This window comes from Rhinoderma darwinii, chromosome 3 (assembly GCF_050947455.1).
Source record: "Rhinoderma darwinii isolate aRhiDar2 chromosome 3, aRhiDar2.hap1, whole genome shotgun sequence".
Lineage (NCBI taxonomy): Eukaryota > Metazoa > Chordata > Amphibia > Anura > Rhinodermatidae > Rhinoderma > Rhinoderma darwinii.
The window spans coordinates 73,383,911-73,403,627 of record NC_134689.1 but is presented as its reverse complement, the minus strand read 5'-3'; the positions used below and the strand labels follow the sequence as shown (position 1 = coordinate 73,403,627).

At 45.8% G+C, this 19,717-nt stretch overlaps 2 protein-coding genes across 2 annotated transcripts in view; both read left to right on the top strand.

Moving 5' to 3' along the window:
• The first annotated feature begins 1,636 nt into the window (after positions 1-1,636).
• The window catches only part of LOC142748955 (histone H3-like centromeric protein A), a 46,387-nt gene continuing 28,306 nt past the window's right edge, over positions 1,637-19,717 (top strand). The window contains exon 1 of the mRNA XM_075856403.1: positions 1,637-1,658. The gene's annotated coding sequence lies outside the window, so the exon portion shown is untranslated. The remainder of the gene's footprint in view (positions 1,659-19,717) is intronic.
• On the top strand, positions 12,796-16,189 carry LOC142748956 (histone H3-like centromeric protein A). The gene is made up of 4 exons (XM_075856404.1): positions 12,796-12,895; positions 14,984-15,120; positions 15,189-15,266; positions 15,566-16,189. Exons 1-4 carry the CDS (start codon positions 12,811-12,813, stop codon positions 15,698-15,700), a joined length of 435 nt encoding a protein of 144 aa, XP_075712519.1. The 5' UTR covers positions 12,796-12,810; the 3' UTR covers positions 15,701-16,189.

The following is a 19,717-nucleotide window of genomic DNA, read 5'->3' as shown; positions in this document are numbered from 1 at the left end:
TGTAAAAAGGGCAGCGATTCGCAGATGAACGAGCAAACACCCAATCATCTGCTGGTCGTATCGTTTTAAAAAAGTGAAATATTATTGTTGTCAGCAGCGCATCTTCCTGTGTAAACAGATAAACGCGCTGCCGACATGATAATAACGTATGGGGACGAGCGATCGGAGTAACGACCGCTCGCCCTCATCCATAGCTCCGTGTCATCCATAGCTCCGTGTCATCCATAGCTCCGTGTGACCGGAGCAAACGAGCGGATATGTCATAAATGTCAGGTAGATTGGGGTCCCACCTCTGGGACCCGCATTCACTACTATGGGAGTTACGGAAACAGATCAGACAAAGCCGGAGGTGGGACCCTCATCTATCTGACATCCTATGGATACTTCATAAATGTGTCTGATGGGAAGACCCCTTTAATGAGTATATCAGTAATAGTATAACTAGCAAGTACCAGCCGCTACCCCTCCCCCTCATTGCAACACCAAGTAAGGCCCCATGCACACGACCGTATTTTCATCTATCCCGAAATACTGTCAATATTGCATCGGTATATACGGATCCGTAAAAAAAAAGAGGGAGGATGCAAATGATGTCATCAGCATGTTGCATAGCAACGCTTCCGTAAATACGGTCAGCGTACGGATGCGTATCCATAGCCGCCCGTATTTACGGAAGCGCCCATAGACTTCTATGGGAGAGTCCCTGCTGTAATTACTGATGAAAAATACGGTCGCGTGCGTGGGGCATAAGAAACTGCAGCTGCATCCCCCTCCTCCCTGTTTACAGTGTTTCACTAGATGGAACTTGCACGATCAACGATGTATCCAGTGAGTCGGTGCTCATTTACACGAGCCGACGCACGCTGTACGGGGATGAGCGATGGTTAATACGATGGTCCGTGCTCGTTCACTTTACGTATTGTCGGCAGCACATCCCGTTTGTACGCAGTGGACAACGACGATTTTTTTGGGACGCATAAAAGATGTGATCAGCTGACCAATCAGTGCAGTTTATCGTCTGATCGTCGCTGCCTGATCGAAAACAAGCGCTCGTATGATTATCGGCATTGGTAAAGGGGTCTTAATGTCAATAAAAGTTTTTTTTTTAATATCACAACGTTTCTAAGCATTTTCTATAGAACTTGATAGAAACCCATCGAGCCTAAAATAGACCCATCCTGGAACCCAGGGGTATAAACAGGCTTTTCTTTACAGCCCGAGGTCTTGATGACGTCATTGAGACCGCGCGGTGATTGTGTATTATAATTATTATAGATTGTGGGAGATGAAACATCAGGATATAGTTTTGTTGGCTTTAGCGATGGTTTGAACATTTTGTGTACTTCTTCTATTAGCCACAAGGGGGCGATACATAACCTGGAAGAACGCAGTGCGGGAGCCTTTTGGTTTTTCTTGGCTTTTATATTGTGGGGCTATTATATAATCTATACCAGTGGTTCCCAACCAGGGTGCCGAGAGCTGTTCAGGGGTGCCGCGGCTCATCCACGGCACAAAAAAAAAATTACATTTTTTTTTTTCTACAAGCTCCGCCCCCGACGTTGTAGCAGACGTGACGCGGGGACGTCTGTTACAAGCACCGCCCACCGCTTCCCACTAGAAGCCTGACGGAGGGAGAGGAGCCATTAACACTGGGCAGGGTAAGTGGTTTTTTTTCTTTACTTTCTTAGCAGTTGTGTGAGAAATGGAGCCAGGGGAATGTGGGTAGTTGTAGTTCTCTCCTCTTATACCTCCTCCCTGTAATGTCCTCTGATATCCCATAATAACAGTCTGGACATGCTGGGAGTTGTAGTTCTCTACTCTTATACCTCCTCACTGTAATGTCCTCTGATATCCCATAATAACAGCCTGGACATGCTGGGAGTTGTAGTTCTCTCCTCTTATACCTCCTCCCTGTAATGTCCTCTGATATCCCATAATAACATCCTGGACATGCTGGGAGTTGTAGTCCTCTCCTCTTATACCTCCTCACTGTACTGTCCTCTGATATCCCATAACAACGTCCTGGACATGCTGGGAGTTGTAGTTCTCTCCTCTTATACCTCCTCCCTGTAATGTCCTCTGATATCCCATAATAACGTCCTGGACATGCTGGGAGTTGTAGTTCTCTCCTCTTATACCTCCTCACTGTAATGTCCTCTGATATCCCATAATAACAGCCTGGACATGCTGGGAGTTGTAGTCTTCTCCTCTTGTACCTCCTCCCTGTAATGTCCTCTGATATCCCATAATAACAGCCTGGACATGCTGGGAGTTGTAGTTCTCTCCTCTTATACCTCCTCATTGTAATGTCCTCTGATATCCCATAATAACAGCCTGGACATGCTGGGAGTTGTTGTTCTTTTACCTCCTTATTTATTCCTTCCCCAGGGTTAAGCACACTTTCTGTCTGTGATGGTCACTTTACTGGAGGGGCAGATGGTCATTTTATCGGGGGGACGGAGGCTGATGGTGGCTTTACTGGAGGGGGGCTGATGGTCTCTTTACTGAGGGGTCATTATACTGTGAGTGGGGGCTGACGGTCATTACTGGGAGTGGGGGGCTGACGGTCATTACTGTGAGTGGGGGGCTGACGGTCATTACTGTGAGTGGGGAGGCCGACGGTCATTACTGTGAGTGGGGGGCTGATGGTCATTACTGTGAGTGGGGGGGCTGATGGTCATTACTGTGAGTGGGGGGGCTGATGGTCATTACTGTGAGTGGGGGGGCTGACGGTCATTACTGTGAGTGGGGGGGCTGACGGTCATTACTGTGAGTGGGGGGCTGACGGTCATTACTGTGAGTGGGGAGGCCGACGGTCATTACTGTGAGTGGGGGGCTGATGGTCATTACTGTGAGTGGGGGGGCTGATGGTCATTACTGTGAGTGGGGGGGCTGATGGTCATTACTGTGAGTGGGGGGGCTGACGGTCATTACTGTGAGTGGGGGGGCTGACGGTCATTACTGTGAGTGGGGGGGGCTGACGGTCATTACTGTGAGTGGGGGGCTGACGGTCATTACTGTGAGTGGGGGGGCTGACGGTCATTACTGTGAGTGGGGGGGCTGACGGTCATTACTGTGAGTGGGGGGCTGACGGTCATTACTGTGAGTTGGGGGGCTGACGGTCATTACTGTGAGTGGGGGGCTGACGGTCATTACTGTGAGTGGGGGGGGCTGACGGTCATTACTGTGAGTGGGGGGGGCTGACGGTCATTACTGTGAGTGGGGGGGGCTGACGGTCATTACTGTGAGTGGGGGGGGCTGACGGTCATTACTGGGAGTGGTGGGCTGACGGTCATTACTGTGAGTGGGGGGGGGCTGACGGTCATTACTGTGAGTGGGGGGCTGACGGTCATTACTGGGAGTGGGGGGGCTGACGGTCATTACTGGGAGTGGGGGGCTGACGGTCATTACTGTGAGTGGGGGGGCTGACGGTCATTACTGTGAGTGGGGGGCTGACGGTCATTACTGGGAGTGGGGGGCTGACGGTCATTACTGGGAGTGGGGGGCTGACGGTCATTACTGGGAGTGGGGGGCTGACGGTCATTACTGGGAGTGGGGGGCTGACGGTCATTACTGGGAGTGGGGGGCTGACGGTCATTACTGTGAGTGGGGGGCTGACGGTCATTACTGTGAGTGGGGGGCTGACGGTCATTACTGGGAGTGGGGGGCTGACGGTCATTACTGGGAGTGGGGGGCTGACGGTCATTACTGGGAGTGGGGGGCTGACGGTCATTACTGGGAGTGGGGGGCTGACGGTCATTACTGGGAGTGGGGGGCTGACGGTCATTACTGTGAGTGGGGGGCTGACGGTCATTACTGGGAGTGGGGGGGGCTGACGGTCATTACTGGGAGTGGGGGGGCTGAAGGTCATTACTGGGAGTGGGGGGGGCTGACGGTCATTACTGTGAGTGGGGGGGCTGACGGTCATTACTGGGAGTGGGGGGCTGACGGTCATTTCTGTGAGTGGGGGGCTGACGGTCATTACTGGGAGTGGGGGGCTGACGGTCATTACTGGGAGTGGGGGGGGCTGACGGTCATTACTGGGAGTTGGGGGCTGACGGTCATTACTGGGAGTGGGGGGCTGACGGTCATTACTGGGAGTGGGGGGCTGACGGTCATTACTGGGAGTGGGGGGGCTGACGGTCATTACTGGGAGTGGGGGGGCTGACGGTCATTATTGTGAGTGGGGGGGCTGACGGTCATTACTGGGAGTGGGGGGCTGATGGTCTTCAAGTGGTTTCCGCCTCTGACCTCTGGTGCTTTTTTGTCTGCGGTTTTTGCATTCGCTTCAACGGCTTAAAAAAAATGTGGGCAAAAAAAGAAAAAAAAAGTCAAACAACGCTGTCAATTCAAAATCTGCCTCAAAATTCGTAAATGAATTTGGAGGCAGACTTTTAGTTTCTGCCTTACAAAAAAACGTTGTGTGAACATAACCTAAGAGTGTAGTGCTTGTTTTTCGACATTTTTTGTCGTTTTGTAAACAATTTTTGGTAGGGGTGCCCTGAGAATTATTTTTTTTCCCTGGGGTGCCTCGAGCCTGAAAAGGTTGGGAAACTCTGATGTATACAGTCGTCCTGGTGTATCTGGCAGTTTTCTAGAGTTCAGTGTATAATCATTGATAGATACGGTGACGCTGACATCACGCCGGGCAGCACGTGCGTCCTCATGAATTATACAGGATACAGACAATATTATTAAAGAGGAGCCGTCACTTCTCCTGACGTGTCTGTAAGGCTCTGTTCACACGCAGTGAGCAAAAACTTCTGAAAATACGGAGCTGTTTTATGGTGAAAACAGCTCCTGATTTTCAGATGTTTTTTTAACCACTCGCGTTTTTCGCTGCGTTTTTTACAGCCGTTTTTGGAACTGTTTTCACGAGTCTATGAGAAAACTGCTCCAAAAACGTCCCAAAAAGTGTCCTGCACTTCTTTTGACGAGCCGTAATTTTACTCGCCGTATTTTGACAGCGACACGTAAAATTAAGGCTCGTGCGAACAGAACATCGTAATTCCCATTGATAGCAATGGGCAGATGTTTGTAGGCGTATTAGGGGCGTTTTTTCAGCCGTAATTCGAGTCGTAAAACGCCAGAATTAGGTCTGAAACCACTGCGTGTGAACATACCCTTATAGTAAATACCTGTATTCCCCATGAAATAACTATTCTGGAGCGTATTTTCTCAGATCTCTGGCTTGTGCCGTTCCTCTGTTGTTCCTCCTAGAAATTTATGTATTAATAGATAACTTTGTGTTGCCATTCTCCTCATCAAAGGACGTGTCCCTACAGTCTCTCTGTCAGCACTGATTGGACGTTGTCAGTTTGTGTAGGGACACACCCCCAACTGGTAACACACAGCTGTCAATTCTTACATTTCCAGGAGGAATAACAGAGAAACGGCACAAAGCAGAGAGTCCTAAGAAAAGTTGTGCTCTCGACTGAATGTTTCTTCTCCTCGTCTATCGTGTGTGTTGATTTTATACATTTTCGCTGCTGCGTGTCTAGAGATCATATGGATTATTAGATGTTTTATTTCTGTATATTTGTACTGCATTGTTGCAGCTCATCGTCCTCCAGCTGCGGCCTTTCATTTCCATGACGACTGCTCCACTTTTCCTTTGCTCCAGTTTTAAATTTCCCACCTTTGTCTGGATTACGGATTCTCTGTAAGGTTATGTGCACACGACCTATTTTCAGGCGTTTTACGCCTCGAATCACGCCTGAAAAGACGGCTCCATTACGTCTGCAAACATCTGCCCATTGCTTGCGGGATCTGCTGCGGGTAGCTCTACTATTGCCGCATTATTAACCCCTTCCCTCTTTAGCCACTTTTGACCTTCCTGACAGAGCCTCATTTTTCAAATCTGACATGTGTCACTTTATGTGGTAATAACTCCGGAATGCTTTCACCTATCCAAGCGATTCTGAGGCTTTATTCAGACGAACGTGAAAAAGGTCCGTGCAACGCGCGTGATTTGCACGCGCGTTGCACGGACCTATATGTGTAAATGGGGCCGTGCAGACATGTCCGTGGTTTTTCCTCAGCGTGAGTCCGCTGAAAAAAAGTCACGATATGTCCGTTCTTTGGGCGTTTTGCACGCATCACGCACCCATTGAAGTCAATGGGTGCGTGAAAACCATGCATGCCGCACGGAAGCACTTCCGTGCGAACTGCGTGATTCGCGCAAGAGCTGTCAAAAGGATGAATGTAAGCAGAAAAGCACCACGTGCTTTTCTATTTACAAACATCCAAACGGAGTGTCTTTGAGAAGAGCGAACCCTGACAACCGAACCGAACTTCACCGGGTTCGGCCGAACTCGTTTTGGCCGAACCCGGCAAAAAAAATTCCGGTACGCGACGTCTGGATATAGTCACTGTCCAGGGTGCAGAAAGAGTTAAACTGTTTCAGCACCCTGGACAGTGACTTCCGATCCCAATATACATGAAAGAGTAAAAAAAAAGTTCTGACTTACAGATAACTCCCGGCTTCTTCCTCCAGTCTGACCTCCCGGGATGACAATTCAGTCCAAGTGACAGCTGCAGCCAATCACAGGCCAAGCAAAGGCTGCAGCGGTCACATGGACTGCGGCATCATCCAGGGAGGTGGGGCCAGATGTCAAGAGAGGCGCGTCACCAAGGACGCGTCACCAAGGACGCGTCACCAAGTCAACGGCCAGAAAGTTCTCGGTAAGTACGAACCTCTTTTTTTTTTTTTTTAACCGGTTGCTAGATATGGTGATCGGAATTCACTGTCGAGGGTGCTGAAAGAGTTACTGCCGATCAGTTAACTCTTTCAGCACCCTAGACAGTGACTGACGTCGGCTAGAATCATCTCTATGATGGCGGCTGCGCGAAAATCACGCAGCCGCGCATCATACACGGATGACACACGGAGCTGGCAAGTGATTTTTGCGCGCGCAAAACGCCGCGTTTTTGCATCCGCAAAAACGCCACGTTCGTGTGAATCCAGCCTGAGATTTGTTTTATCGTGACACATTGCACTTTAAGTTACTAGCAAAATTTGCTCGATATGTTCAGTATTTAATTGTGAAAAACACCAAAAATTAGCGAAAAATTGCAAAAATTAGCATTTTTCTCAATTTAAATGTATCTGCTTGTAAGACAGGCAGTTATACCACACAAAATTGTTCCTAATTAACATCCCCCATATGTCTACTTTAGTTTGGTATCGTTTTTTGAACATCCTTTTATTTTTCTATGACATCACAAGGCTTAGAACTTTAGCAGCAATTTCTCACATTTTCAAGAAAATTTCAAAAGGCTATTTTTACAGGGGCCAGTTCAGTTGTGAAGTGGTTTTGAGGGCCTTATATATTAGAAACCCCCAAAAAGTCACCCCATTTTAAAAACTTCACCCCTCAAAGTATTCAAAACAGCATTTAGAAAATGTCTTAACCCTTTACACATTTCACAGGAATTAAAGCAAAGTAGAGGTGAAATTTACAAATTTCATTTTTTTTTGCAGAAATAAATTTTTAATACAATTTTTTTTATAACACAGAAGGTTTTACCAGAGAAATGCAACTCAATATTTGTTGCCCAGTTTCTGCAGTTTTAGGAAATATCCCACATGTGGCCGTAGCGTGCTACTGGAATGAAGCACCGGCCTCAGAAGCAAAGGAACACCTAGGGGATTTTGGGGCCTTATTTTTATTAGAATATATTTTAGGCACCATGTCAGGTTTGAAGGGCTCTTGCAGTGACAAAACAGTAAAAATCCCCCAAAAGTGACCCCATCTGGGAAACTAGACACCTCAAGGAAATTATCTAGGGGTATAGTGAGCATTTTGACCGCACAGGTTTTTTACAGAAATTATTGGAATTAGGCCGTGAAAATTAAAATCAACATTTCTTCAAAGAAAATGTAGGTTTAGCGATTTTTTTTTTCTCATTTCCACAAGGACTAAAGGAGAAAAAGCACCGCAAAATTTGTAAAGCAATTTCTCCCGAGTAAAACAATACCCAACATGTGGTAATAAATGGATATTTGGACACACGGCAGGGCTTAGAAGGGAAAGAGCGCCATTTGGCTTTTAGGGGCTCAAATTTAGCAGGAATGGTTTGTGGAGGCCATGTCACATTTACAAAGCCCCTGAGGGAACAAAACAGTGGAAACCCCCCACAAGTGACCCCATTTCGGAAACTACACCCATTGAGGAAATTATCTAGGGGTATAGTGAGCGTTTTGACCCCACAGGTTTTTTGCATAAATTATTGGAAGTAGGCTGTGAAAATGATAATCTAAATTTTTTCAAAGAAAATGTAGGTTTAGCTAATTTTTTCTCATTTCCACAAGGACTGAAGGAGAAAAAGCACCGTAAAATTTGTAAATCAATTTCTCCCGAGTAAAACAATACCCCACATGTGGTAATAAACGGATATTTGGACACACGGCAGGGCTTAGAAGAGATGGAGTGCCATTTGGCTTTTGGAGTACACATTTAGCAGGAATGGTTTGCGGAGGCCATGTCACATTTACGAAGCCCCTGAGGGGACAAAACAGTGGAAACCCCCCACAAGTGACCCCATTTTGGAGACTACACCCATTGAGGAAATTATCTAGGTATAGTGAGCGATTTGACCCCACAGTTTTTTTGCAGAAATTATTGGAAGTAGGCCCTGAAAATAATAATCTAGGTTTAGCTAATTTTTTCTCATTTCCAGAAGGACTGAAGGAGAAAAAGAACCACAAAATTTGTAAAGCAATTTCTTCCCAGTAAAACAATACCCCACATGTGGTAATAAACGGCTGTTTGGACACACGGCAGGGCTTAGAAGGGAAAGAGCACTATTTGGCTTTTTGAGATCACATTTAGCAGGAATGGTTTGCGGAGGCCAGGTCACATTTGCAAAGCCCCTGAGAGGACAAAACAATGAAAACGCCCAAAAAGGGACTCCATTTAGGAAACTACACCTCTTGAGGAATTCATCTAGGGGTGTAGTGAGCATTTTGACCCCACAGATGTTTCATAGAATTTATTAGAATTAGGCAGTGAAAATAAAAACCGTCCTTTTTCTTCAATAAGACGTAGCTTTAGCGCAAATGTTTTCATTTTCTCAACAAATAAAGGAAAAAAAGAACTCAACATTTGTAAAGCAATTTCTCCCGAGTACGGCAATACCCCATATGTGGTCATAAACTGCTGTTTGGGCAAACGGCAGGGCTCAGACGGGAAGGACCGCCATTTGGAGTGCAGATGTTGCTGGATTGGTTTCTGGGCGCCTGTGGGCCCAAAACAGTGGAAACCCCACAGAAGTGACCCCATTTTGGAAACTACACCCCTCAATGCATTTACCAAGGGGTGTAGTAAGCATTTTAACCCTACAGGTGTTTTGTAGAAATTAGTGTTCACTCGATGTTGCAGAGTGAAAATTAGATTTTTTTCCATAGATTTGCCAATATGTGGTGCCCGGCTTGTGCCACCATAACAAGACAGCTCTCTAATTATTATGCGGTGTTTCCCGGTTTTAGAAACACCCTACATGTGGCCCTAATCTTTTGCCTGAATATAAAAGAGTATCCGGCACACCAATTTTGAAAAAAGGTATTTTTTTATTATTTTGTCTTTAATGCCAGTGGCGAGAGTGCGACGTTTCGGTCTTGGTGACCTTCATCAGGCACTGAGCCGTGCTGTGCAACTGAATAGATGAGCGCTGGTGGTGCTGATAGCGGCTGGCCGCTGTATCATGGCGCCATGATACAGCGGCCAGCCGCTATCAGCACCACCAGCGATCGTCTATTCAGTTGCCCAGCACGGCTCAGTGCCTGATGAAGGTCACCTAGACCGAAACGTCGCCCTCTGCCACTGGCATTAAAAACAAAATAATAAAATAATAATAAAAAAAATACCTTTTTTCAAAATTGGTGTGCCGGATACTCTTTTATATTTATGTTTGGGTTGGGCCCCTATCCGTGCAAAACCTCACCCTTCCACGTATCTGGTGCTATCTGAACCTATACACAAATCTTTTGCTTGGGCATATGACAGGGCTCAGGAGTGAAGAGTACCATGCGGAGTGGAGGCCTAATTTGGCGATTTACAAAGTGTTGGTTCACAACTGCAGAGGCTCCGATGTGAAATAATAAAAAGAAACCCCTGAGAAGTGACTCCATTATGGAAACTGCACCCCTCAAGGCATTTATTAAGGGGTTTAGTGAGCATTTTCACCCCACAGGTCTTTTCCATAAATGAATGCGCTGCGGATGGTGCAAATTAAAAATTTATATTTTTTCCTAGATATGCCATTCAGTGGCAAATATGTCATGCCCAGCTTATGACACTGGAGACACACACCCCAAAAATTGTTAAAAGGGTTCTCCCGGGTATGACTATGCCATATATGTTGAAGGAAACTGCTGTTTGGGCACGCTGTAGGGTTCAGAGCCGAGGGAGCACCATTTGGCTTTTGGAGAGCGGATTTTGCTTGGTACTATATTTGTTTGAGTATTGCTGGTGTTTCCATTTATAATGTGGGGGTACATGTAAGCAGGGCGGAGTATATAAGGGGCATAGTCAGGTGGTATAAAAAATAAAATAAAATCCATAGATGTGTGTTACGCTGTGAAGCAATCCTTTCCGCACAGGCCAGTGTCGCACTGATAAATGGTGTCATTTCTTATCCGCCTTTTGATCCACACTCCGCACCTTTTGTAGTTAGGGGAATTTTGCTGGGAAAGTGTTATCCTGGTATAATACGGGCACCGTCGCTTCCAGCGGATATGTTTGGGCTCTCCCCTTCCTGGTTCCCTAATTTTAGGTCCTTGATAAATCGCCTCTTGAAACAGAAGAAATGTTCCCCTCGGGCACAACTGCATATTTTTTTATTTCCTGACTTATTGGAGCCATAACTAATTTTATTTTTCATAGACGTAGCGGTATGAGGGCTGGTTTGTTGCGGGACGAGCTGTAGATATTATTGGTACCATTTTGGGGTACATGTGACTTTTTGATCACCTTTTATCCTATTTTTTGGGATGCCAGGTAAACAAAAAAACGCAATTCTGGCACAGCTTTTTTCGGTTTTTTTTTTATACAGCGTTCACCATGCGTTATAAACTACATGTTAACTTTATTCTGCGGGTCAGTACGATTCCGGCGATACCTAATTTATAGCACTTTTTTATGTTTTACAACTTTTTGCACAATAAAATTACTTTTGTAAAAAGAATGTATTTTTTTGGTCGCCAAGTTGTGAGAACCATAACTTTTAAAAATTTTTGTCGACGGAGGTGTATGAGGGCTTGTTTTTTGCGGGACGAGCTATAGTTTTTATAGGTACCATTTTTGGATACGTGCGACTTTTTGATCACTTTTTATTCTAATATTTGTAGGGCAAAGTGACTAAAAAACAGAAACTCTGGTAAAGTTTTTTTACGTTTTTTTTTTACGCTGTTCACCGCGTGCAATACATAATATAATATTTTGATACCTCAGGTCGTTACGGTCGTGGCGATACCAAATACGTATGGTTTATTATTATTTTTCAATAATAAAGGACTTGATAAGAGTAAAAGGGTGATTGTGTTTTATTTGATTACTTGAAACTTTTATTGTTTTCAAACTTTTATTTTTTGCACTCTTTTTTACACTTTTTTTATACTTTTTTAACACTTTTCTTCAAGTCCCACTAGGGGACTTGAAGGTCCAACGGTCAGATTTTTTTTTTTCCTAAAACATTGCACTACCTATGTAGTGCAATGTATTAGATCTGTCAGTCATTCACCGACAGCAAGCCGATTAGGCTTCGCCTCCCGGCGGGGCCTAAATCGGCTTCCGTAATGGCAGAGCAGGAGACCATTGTGTCTCCTGTTGCCATAACAGCAGTCGCCAGTCCTGATTGCCTGACAGGGCTGGCGATCTGCTAGTAACTGCTACGATGCAGCAATCGCTTTCGATTGCTGCATCGAAGGGGTTAATGGCAGGGATCGGAGCTAGCTCCGGTTCCTGCCGTTACAGGTGGATGTCAGCTGTACAGTACAGCTGACTTCCACCGCTGATGACGCCGGATCAGCTCCTGACCCGGCGCCATCTTGCCGGCAGCTACGGAAGCCGATCAGGCTCCGCCGCTGGGCGGATCTTGACCGGCTTCGGTGCTAGGCAGACCGGGAGGCCAGTATTAGGCCTCCGGTTGCCATTGCAGCCACCGGAACCCCGGCAATTTCATTGTTGGGGCTCCGATGAGCTGCAAACACCTTAAGTGCAGCGATCGCGTTTGAGGGTTAATGGCGGGGATCGAAGCTAATTTCGGTCCCCGCCGTTACAGTGGGATGTCAGCTGTAAGATACAGCTGAGATCCGATGATGATGGCACCGACTCAGCTTCTGAGCCGGTGCCAAACATTTGCCATAAATGTACGGCATTTTGCGGGAAGTCAATGCTTTCCATGACGTACATTTACGGCAAATGTCGGGAAGGGGTTAAATAGATCATTGATGTCGCTGTTCTGGTAATTGATGCCACGAGGATCTATTGTATTCATTGATGCAGCGTGCGTTAATTACTGACATCCGGCAATCTCATATCTTCACCGTCAATGTCATCACTTTCTTGTCACTTGCATTGGTGGCATCAGTCAGTATATACGTATATAAGTCTAGCGCTCTGTGGCGACTTGGATGCAGTAAAATCGACCTTCCCGACTCCTGAATGTTTTGGTATTGGGGGGGGGGGGAGTTGTGGGGAATGATAAAACCGCTCCGTTTATCCTACGTCACCTGTGATTCTGCTGAATTGTCACCATCTCTTATCCGCTTAACTGATTGTATGTCTCTCAGCAGCGTTTTACATCATCATGAAACCACCCCAGAAAAGCTCGTCCCGCAGGAAGTCGGCGCAGCCGCAGAAGAAACCTGCAGCTCCTCCTCAATCTCCGCCAAGTAAGAGAAAGTTGCACCTTGATCATCTTATCACTCTCATTATATATTTTATTTTAAAAATGAATTTCAGATAACCTCGGGTCGTGTAATACTAGATTGTAATCCGTTTCTCAGCTTTATACCTTAGAGGGTTCGTTTCTATGCAGGTAAAAATCTGTTACATACACAAATTTCTGTAGCACAAGGCCGCCACTAGGGGGAGCAAACTGAGGACTGATTTATATAGGCACAACAGGAGCTGTATGCATGTGCACAATCGTCTCCCCCTAGTGGTGGTTGCAGGAAGCACGTTACTATATGGCTCTGGGAAGGGAATCTGAGAACACAGCTCACACCCATGAAGATATATTATGAAATGAGGGATCTAAGAATTTCCAACCTGCAGTCCGACCGCTCTATTCATTCCCTATGGGATCGACGGAAATAGTCAAGTACAATACTCGCTGTCTCCCTCAGTCCCATAGAGTAGTGATCCCCAACCACCGGGCAGTGGTTCATTTGATACCGGGCCGGGGTATCTGATATCAGCCCCAATGGAGTCAGGGAATTTCTGGCGAAATATCCCACCAAACTGTGGTGCAGTTTTTCGCCCCCGGAATGTCCGCTGCGAAAAACTGCTGAGCAGGCCTCCTGGGATGACGTTTCATCACAGGAGACCACTGCAGCCTGTGATTGGCTGCAGCGGTGGTCACATGGGATGAAACGTCATCCAGGCCGGCCTCCTGGGATGATGTTTCATCCCATGTGACTGCCGCTGGTCCCAATTCCATCTGCATCCTTATGACGCAGATACAGTTGAATTGAATGCTGGAGCCAGATTGACTGCTCCTTGCCCAATTATGCAGTCTGCCGTGAGCGGCTCCGCGCAGGCAGGCGCGATGTTGTGACGTCAATTTCTGAGCCTTTTTTCTACTCCGTTTATGCAGCGTGTGGATGAGATTTGTTTTATCTCAACCACTTTGCTGCTACTGTATTATGCTGCCGATTTTCCACAGCATAATACAGGTATTATAATACAGGTATAAGCTGTATTTACGCAATGTGTGAACTGACTCTAACCCCCCCCGCCGGTCCCCACAAAACTGTTCTTGCATCAAACCGGTCCTCGGTGCAAAATAGGTTGGGGACCACTGCCATAGAGAATGACTTGAGTGACCACCACTCTGGGACCCGCACTCTTGTTAACAACCCGCAGCGATCCGGCATTTATCACCTATCTTGTGTATAGGTGAAAAATTATTTTCGTGGTACAACCCCTTTAATCCGGTATCAATGGGACTTGATGGACCCCAAATTATCAGTCATAGAAAAGTATCTAAAATTTGAACGTCCACATTTATATCCTTTTTAGGTCCAACATTCTGTGCTGATTAATTTCTTAATGTAGTTTTACAGCAGTTGGAGCACACTTTTCTGAAACAGAGCTCTAAATCTCCTGCGTAGACAGTTACATGGTATAATTTTGTCTCCCTGCAGCCACCACTAGAGGGAGCTCACTGCATACTGTTTTGTTACCAAGTTCAATGTACAACCATATACAATGAGCTCCCTCTAGTGGTGACTGCAGGTAGCATGTTCTGTCTTAAATCTGTTTACCTGATGTTCCTTGGGGGACATTAAGGTAATAGGCCATGTTCACACAGGGCAGATACGCAGCGTAAAAGTACACAGCGTATTGGCCCTGGGCACCGGAGGTAATTCTGGCTGAAAAGGTGCAGTTTTTCGGCTGGAATGTCCATAGAAGGTAGAGAAAAAAAAAAAACATACTTACCTGTAGCCATGGTGACGTGTCCCTCTGATGTTCTGCAGCAGTCATATGGGATGAGACATCATCCCTGGAGGCCGGGTTGAACGCAGGAGCAGAGAGATCTGGGTAAGTTTGGCGGGTTTTTTTCCGCTGCGTCTGGATGAGATTTGTTTGAATCTCCTCCACTCCTCTGCTTCTGTATTACGCTGTGGAGTTTCCGCAGTGAAATCCGTTGCAGAAAATCCGCCGTGTTTACGCTACCTGTGAACCCGGCCAGACAGTGAATTTCCATGTAGCGGGAGATTCATTTTCAGCTGTGATTATGGATTTCTTTCTTACAGGTAGTGGGGAAACAAGTCACAGACCGAGCACGCAACGAAGAAGACGCTACCGCCCAGGAGCCCGTGCGCTGATGGAAATAAGAAAGTACCAAAAATCAACCAATCTGCTCATTCAGAAAGCCCCGTTTTTCCGCCTGGTGAGTGGATGTGTCCTCTGCGGCTGCTCCTCTTTATTGTCGGTGATATTCCCCTTTTATTCTTGCAGGTGAGAGAGATCTGCCTGAAGTATTCCCGCGGTGTGTTTTACTACTGGCAAAGCACCGCACTTATGGCGCTACAAGAGGTCAGTATCTCATACAATGCACTGTCCATGTAACGCATGGGTCAACCAGAGGGGGAGCTGCTCTTTGCAGTGGTTCACTACTCAGCCCCCGCCCCCTCTAACACATCCATATGCCCTAGCGGGACATTTGCATAGGGGTTGTGAAGCATTGTGGGAGTTCCAGAGGCCAGAACCCCCCCACCATCACTCTAGCTATCAGCTCATAAAAATGAAATCTGATCAGTCCTTCGAGCTGTGTAGTAAATTATACCGGGAGTGCTGTCACTTTAAGAGGGACTAATGCTCTTCTGTATCCACAGTCAGCTGAGGCCTTCCTCGTGCGTCTCTTTGAAGATTCTTACCTCTGCAGTCACCAGGCCAATAGGGTCACTCTCTTTGTGAAGGACATGCAGCTCGCACGGAGAATCCGAGGCATCCCGTATGGACTGGGATAACGCTGCCGTTTTATCTCCCAAGATTTGATGAAGAATGATCACGTGTAAATAGTTTTATATTAATGGAGAAAATCTATTGGGAAATACAAGTTTTACCATTGCATAAAAGATCCAGTTTGGAAGAGTAAACCGGCTTTAGCGCCCCCTCCTGACACTGGTTACAGTGGATGTTTTTTGTTTGATTTATCTGTTCATGGGAAAGTTGTTACAACCAATATGGCTGCCACTGCAGTTTGCAGGGTGGTACTGCAGTCGTTTTTCTGTCCAGCTATGTAATGGGTTGTAGGGGTCCAGGATGTAGCACAGAAAATGACGACAAGGCGGCACTGCTGGACAAAACCGCTAACAAAGACGCTGGACACAACCGCTAATGAAACCTCTGATCTGGCTGACCTTCTAATTGTTCTGCTGAGTTTATGATCCGTTTCCTGTTTTTATTCTGTAAAGATTTGTTAATTTTTTCAAATTAAAAAAAAATGTATTTTATAACTTTGATCTTCATCATTTTAGACTAATCTTCATAAGGACTTGGATATGATCAATGACTCCAGCTTCGCTGTAGTTCAATACTCTTGCTCTGTCCCACCCTCATTCTTTACACTGCAGCTATGCTTGTTCAGAGTGTTTGCTGTGTGGGTGGGTGTGTGGGTTGGGTCCAGAATTATTTGGGCAGTGACACAATCTTCATGATTTGGGTTTTGCTGCCACCACACCACATTGGATTTGAAATGAAACAACTGAGATGCAATTGAAGTTTAAACTTTCAGGTTTATTTCAAGGGGTTAAACAAAAATCTCCTGTGAAAAGTTTAGGAATTGCCACCATTTTTCTACACAACCTCCTCATTTCAGGGGCTCAAAAGTGATTGGACAAATTAACATTACCATAAATGTTTTTTTTAATACTTTGTAGAGAATCCTTTGCAGGCAATGACGGCCTGAAGTCTGGAACCCATGGACATCACCACACGCTGGGTTTCCTCCTTTGTGATGTTTGCCCGGCCTTTACTGCCGCGTCTTCAGTTGTTGCTTCTTTGTGGGTCTTTCTGCAGCTCGATCGATTTGAGATCTGGCGACTCGGTCATTGCAGAATATTCCACTTTTTTGCCTTCTATACTCCTGGGTTGCTTTTGCAGAATGTTTTGGGTCATTGTCCATCTGTCCTGTGAAGCAACGTCCAATCACCTGCTGCATGTGGTTGAATCTGAGCAGAAAGTAAATCCCTGAACACTTAAGAATTCATCCGGCCGCTTCTGTCTTCAGTCACATCATCCACAAACGCCAGTGCCAGGCAGCCATGCATGCCCATGCCACCACACTGCCCCCGCCATGCCACCACACTGCCCCCACCATGCCATGTGTAATATAATATGCATTGTGTGTACACACACACACACACACACACACACTACCGTTCAAAAGTTTAGGGTCACTTAGAAATTTTCTTATTTTTGAAAGAAAAGCACAGTTTTTTTCAATGAAGATAATATTAAATTAATCAGAAATACACTCTATACATTGTTAATGTGCTAAATGACTATTCTAGCTGCAAATGTCTGGTTTTTAATGCAATATCTGCATAGGTGTATAGAGGCCCATTTCCAGCAACCATCACTCCAGTGTTCTAATGGTACATTGTGTTTGCTAACTGTGTTAGAAGGCTAATGGATGATTAGAAAATACTTTTAAAACCCTTGTGCAATTATGTTAGCACCGCTGTAAACAGTTTTGCTGTTTAGAGGAGCTATAAAACTGACCTTCCTTTGAGCTAGTTGAGAATCTGGAGCATTACATTTGTGGGTTCGATTAAACTCTCAAAATGGCTAGAAAAAGAGATCTTTCATGTGAAACTCGACAGTTTATTCTTGTTCTTAGAAATGAAGGCTATTCCATACGAGAAATTGCCAAGAAACGGAAGATTTCCTACAACGGTGTGTACTACTCCCTTCAGAGGACAGCACAAACAGGCTCTAACCAGAGTAGAAAGAGAAGTCGGAGGCTCCGCTGCACAACTGAGCAACAAGACAAGTACATTAGAGTCTCTAGTTTGAGAAATAGACGCCTCACAGGTCCTCAACTGGCAGCTTCATTAAATAGTACCCGCAAAAACGCCAGTATCAACGTCTACAGTGAAGAGGTGACTCTGGGATGCTGGCCTTCAGGGCAGAGTGGCAAAGAAAAAGCCATATCTGAGACTGGCTAATAAAAGGAAAAGATTAATATGGGCAAAAGCACACAGACATTGGACAGAGGAAGATTGGAAAAAAGTGTTATGGACAGACGAATCGAAGTTTGAGGTGTTTGGATCACACAGAAGAACATTTGTGAGACGCAGAACAACTGAAAAGATGCTGGAAGAGTGCCTGACGCCATCTGTCAAGCATGGTGGAGGTAATGTGATTGTCTGGGGTCTGATGGTCAAACCCGACATGGAGGTGAGAGCGTAATAACTTCATATAGGTAGCCATATATTCCTCAAGACGAAGTACAGTGAAAGTGAAGCCCCTCATGGAGCCCCTCTAAGTAGTTTATAGGGGAAATATATTGTAAGCTTGTCCCTAATATATATCCAGAACTGAAATCACCGCCAGCATCGTCCGCAGGATCCAGGCCGTGAATGGAGGGAAGTGAAAACTGCTGTGATGGCCGGTCACACTTTATGGCAGCCCCTATGCTCTCTCCATTCACAGAATACAGGGGGCCATAAATGTGGGCATCAATGTGAAATGTAATATCCCTGCAGCTGCGGAGCCCAAAAAAGCCGCCCTCTTCTATCAAGATGTTATCGTTCTTTTCTGTCATTTCTTAGTGACAACTAATATGGCCATCAGGAACTGCCGCCCAGCTTTCCCAGGCTCCTGAATGGCAACATTACCTCATTATCCATCATGTCACTGTATAACGGGGAGATTTGACCGTACACCACAGATTATACAATAGTGGCTGCTGGTGGTCATCTGCGGCACTTTCATACCTGCCAAATAATGAGCTCAATTCATTTTTAGTAGATCATTATTGCACAAAGGAAGGGGTTTGCCTGAAATATTTTTTTTTCTTATTCAAAATTTTTATTGAGTTTCAGTACACAAAATTACAAAACATAGTGGAGGGAAGGCCTCCACACAGTAAAATAAAAAAAAAACAACAAACAATGTCAAGGACCAAAGCAAAAACAAAAATCAAAAATGTGCATCACATCTCAATATAAAGGACATTGTTCAGTATACAACAGTAGCATGAATAAGCCTAGAAGCAAAACATCAGGAGGTACAATGAGGCCACTTAATTCAAGCGGAGAAGGAGAGGCACATTACCCTAGACAGGGGAAGAGAAAGAATAGAAAAAGGCCCCAAGAGATTGAGGAATAGGAGGGAGGGGAGAGGACATGGGGATCCTGTACTCCAGTTCCGGGGTGTTATGTGTGAAAACAGCAGCGAGCAAGAACCTCAGTACACTTCACAGGGGCATAGGCCGACTCAAGTTACAGACGTGAGGTAGGAAGAGGAAGAAAGGAACACTATCCAAGGAGACCACGTAGACGTGTATTTTACCACAGCTGCTGGGGAGTGAGCCACCAGGTGTTCCATTCGCTGTATCAAGGCAACCTCCCGAAACCACTCATCTAATGTTGGGGGTATTGCCGTTTTCTACCTGCGCGGGATCACTGACTTTGCCTCCTGAAGGAGATGTCTAGTTAGGGAACTTTTATAAACGTGTATTGGCATCGGGAACATAAATAAAAGAGCTGCTTCCGGAGAATTGGGAACAGAGACTCCAGTAACCTCCAATATTAATTTAAGTACTGCATCCCAAAAACTCCTCAACAAGGGGCAACTCCACCAAACATGAGACATGGAACCTCCCACAGCACCACGACGCCAACAATTGTCAGGCACAGACGGATACCATTTATGAAGAGCAGCCGGGACCCGGTACCATCTAGAGACAATTTTGTAACTAGTTTCCTGGGCCCTAATGGCTATAGAGGCTTTTTGAGAAAGGGAGAAACACCGCTTCC